The sequence below is a fragment of the Aplysia californica genome, unplaced genomic scaffold (genome assembly GCF_000002075.1).
Source record: "Aplysia californica isolate F4 #8 unplaced genomic scaffold, AplCal3.0 scaffold00373, whole genome shotgun sequence".
Lineage (NCBI taxonomy): Eukaryota > Metazoa > Mollusca > Gastropoda > Aplysiida > Aplysiidae > Aplysia > Aplysia californica.
Genome location: NW_004797643.1, coordinates 373,684 through 376,517, shown reverse-complemented (window position 1 = coordinate 376,517; position 2,834 = coordinate 373,684). Strand labels below are relative to the sequence as shown.

General features: G+C 39.3%; 1 protein-coding gene across 1 annotated transcript in view; it reads left to right on the top strand.

Moving 5' to 3' along the window:
* Nucleotides 1-330: 330 nt before the first annotated feature.
* Nucleotides 331-2,834, top strand: part of LOC101856445 (ganglioside-induced differentiation-associated protein 1) — a gene marked incomplete in the record, with an annotated part of 15,115 nt that continues 12,611 nt past the window's right edge. Inside the window, 2 exon segments of the mRNA XM_013085433.2 lie at nucleotides 331-402; nucleotides 2,167-2,240. Coding sequence (XP_012940887.1) covers nucleotides 2,184-2,240 — 57 coding nt within the window.

Genomic DNA, 2,834 nt, shown 5'->3' with positions numbered 1-2,834 from the left:
CTACCCCCTCCTCATCTCACCCCACCCCACCCCACCACTGCCCCACAGACGTAAGCTATTTATAGTAGGCTAAAGTATTCCTTCATTTTTTTTGCCTCGTCGAGGCAGAATTTGTGCCGAGTCATTTCAAGGCGTATTATCAATTCGTCTAATCTATCGCTCAAACACTGAAAATTACAGCCTTCCCTAAACTTGGCATTATGCTGTTGTTCACATTTGTAAAAAAAATTTTGGCTTTTATATTAAACCTGCTTGATTGGATACGTACTTTGGTCCCTCAACCAACCTAACCGTTATCATGCTCGCCTATAAATACTGAGGAGGGTGACGTTTTCAGAAACCACAAGCAATTGGAAGCTACCCATTGCTCTTGTTTTTCTTTGTTCTCTTTTCGGAACGAGCGTAAGTACTTTTAATTTTATAACGTGTATACGTGTATCCTCTTTTTACGGCTACAGAAATCAACGATTGTACACAGAGAGAGAATGTGTTGTCAGCAAGAGGTGGCTATTGTACATGTGTATAAATGCATGAACACTCTTTGAAGCTGATTCGTTAATACATGTTGAGCGAGTGCATCTGCAACGCAATTTGACTACGATACCATGACGTTCTGAAAAACTTTTTATCTCGAGTTTTATTGATTCCATTGAATCTCAGCATGTCTTAATTTCAGTTTTAATAATTGTTACGGAACTTGCAATACTGAAGGTCATATGCCAAGTGCCGAAGATTAGAGATTTAAAATAGAGTGTAACATACAAATAAATGAAGGAGGCGAGATAAAGACGATAGATGTTTGATAGGAAAGAAGGAGCAAATCGACCAGAGCACCCACCAACCAAATGTTTCACCGTCTGTGATACAATGATTACCCTCTTTGCTGTTGGGCTGTTCCTCTCTCTCTCTCTCTCTCTCTCTCTCTCTCTCTCTCTCTCTCTCTCTCTCTCTCTCTCTCTCTCTCTCTCTCTCTCTCTCTCTCTCTTCTCTCTCTCTCTCTCTCTCTCTCTCTCTCTCTCTCTCTCTCTCCCTCTCTCTCTCTCTCTCTCTCTCTCTCTCTCTCTCCCTCTCTCTCTCTCTCTCTCTCTCTCTCTCCATCTCCCTCTGCCTCTCCCTCTCTCGATCGAATCTATCTATCTATCTATCTATCTATCTATCTATCTATCTATCTATCTATCTATCTATCTATCTATCTATCTATCTATATTTTGCCTTGCGGAGAAAACAAAGTACAATAACTTGCTTCGTTTTTTTGGTCGACAATATTTATTATTATCTTATTATAACTATACATAGATCTACCCATTACTTCTTTTATCTTTTTTTCTGATACGGCCTTTGCGTGGCTGGGGATCGCCATTGGTAGGTTCTGTTTCTTTTTCTCTTAATAGAAATCCTTCGACATAGAAGAGCCTAGTTCCGGGCAGACCCAGTCGGAGAGCAGCAGATACAGAGGAAGCAAATCATGATAAAAATTGTATATGATGCTTCACGAAATAAAAATGCTGAAGCCAAGAAAGAAGCCCTTAAGTGCATTAAGCAGCGCACATCTGCAAAAGGAAATGAAGTTATTAAAACATAATATGTGGTAATTTTTTCTCTGCCAGGATTGATTTAATTGGCCATATATAGTAGAAACCACAAGCCATCTTAAGCTAACCTTTAATTCTTCTAATATATCGCTTAATCGGTAAAGATTCTCAATGTGGAAGCATTGATCATCGCCAAATATTGACGGGCGAACTATAATTATGCAAAATAATTACACCAGCAGTGCCTAATCTTGGATAGTATAATACGGTACGAGTCTATGGTCACAGCCCTATATGTCCAAGAACGGTTCTGTTTCCCACTAATCGACCTGTCATCAGAATATTGACTTTTCGCTACTTCAGAATTACACAGTTTTATCTGCTCAGTACCTAGTTTTGAGAAATTTGACGTTAAAGATTTTGAGTTTCATATCATGGCAATCTTTTATGAAAGTAATTCTTTGAATATCGAGGTGATCTTATAATGTTGATAGATCAGCAGATACAACATCTGGTTTCTGACCTCATGGTCTTAATAACTCTAAAAGGCCAAAATTGTCAGATAGAACTTAGTAATCCTGAGGTAGCGTGTTGTTTGATGAGGGATACATGAATTTATTTTTGTTTTCAACAGAACGGTGGTCTACAAAGATGGGAGACGACTCACTCCACCTGTATTACCTCCCAGCAGCCTACTTTTCTCACAGAGTAAGTCAGAATCCTGCGACAGCTCATCCAGTCTGCCGATATGTTAAGAGAAATGTCCAGCCTACTCACTTAGAGTGCGATCAAAAATTCGTGGTGCAACTTATTGTCAGATATTTCGTAATCTCTCGAACACAGACGCTCCAGCTTTCCCACAATGACTTGTATCAATCTGTTTTAACAGATCAATATTTTTTATAAACACCTGTTAGCTGTATTCTAGAAAATTCCCTAATAAATACTAATAAAACATCCAAGTGGGTGGTTTCTATGTATTTTTTAAGGTTTACAGCTGGGGTAGATCTAATATCCCTTTGAAAAGCAAGTCCGTCTTGTTCTTCTAATCGTGACACTATCTTTATTGAACGTATGTTTTGAGAACCTTTAGTGCTAAAATTGTGTTCTCTATAAAATCAATTTCTTGTGACAGGTTTTGCCACTGACAAGTGTCATTGATCAGCTGAGACGAAGGTCGTATATGCGTATACAAAATGTGTGCTCCTTCTCTCTATATTATATACACACACGTCCTTTCGACGAAAGAACCCCGTACCCCACCCCACCCCCTCTCCCACACCCACCCCCACTCCACCCAGT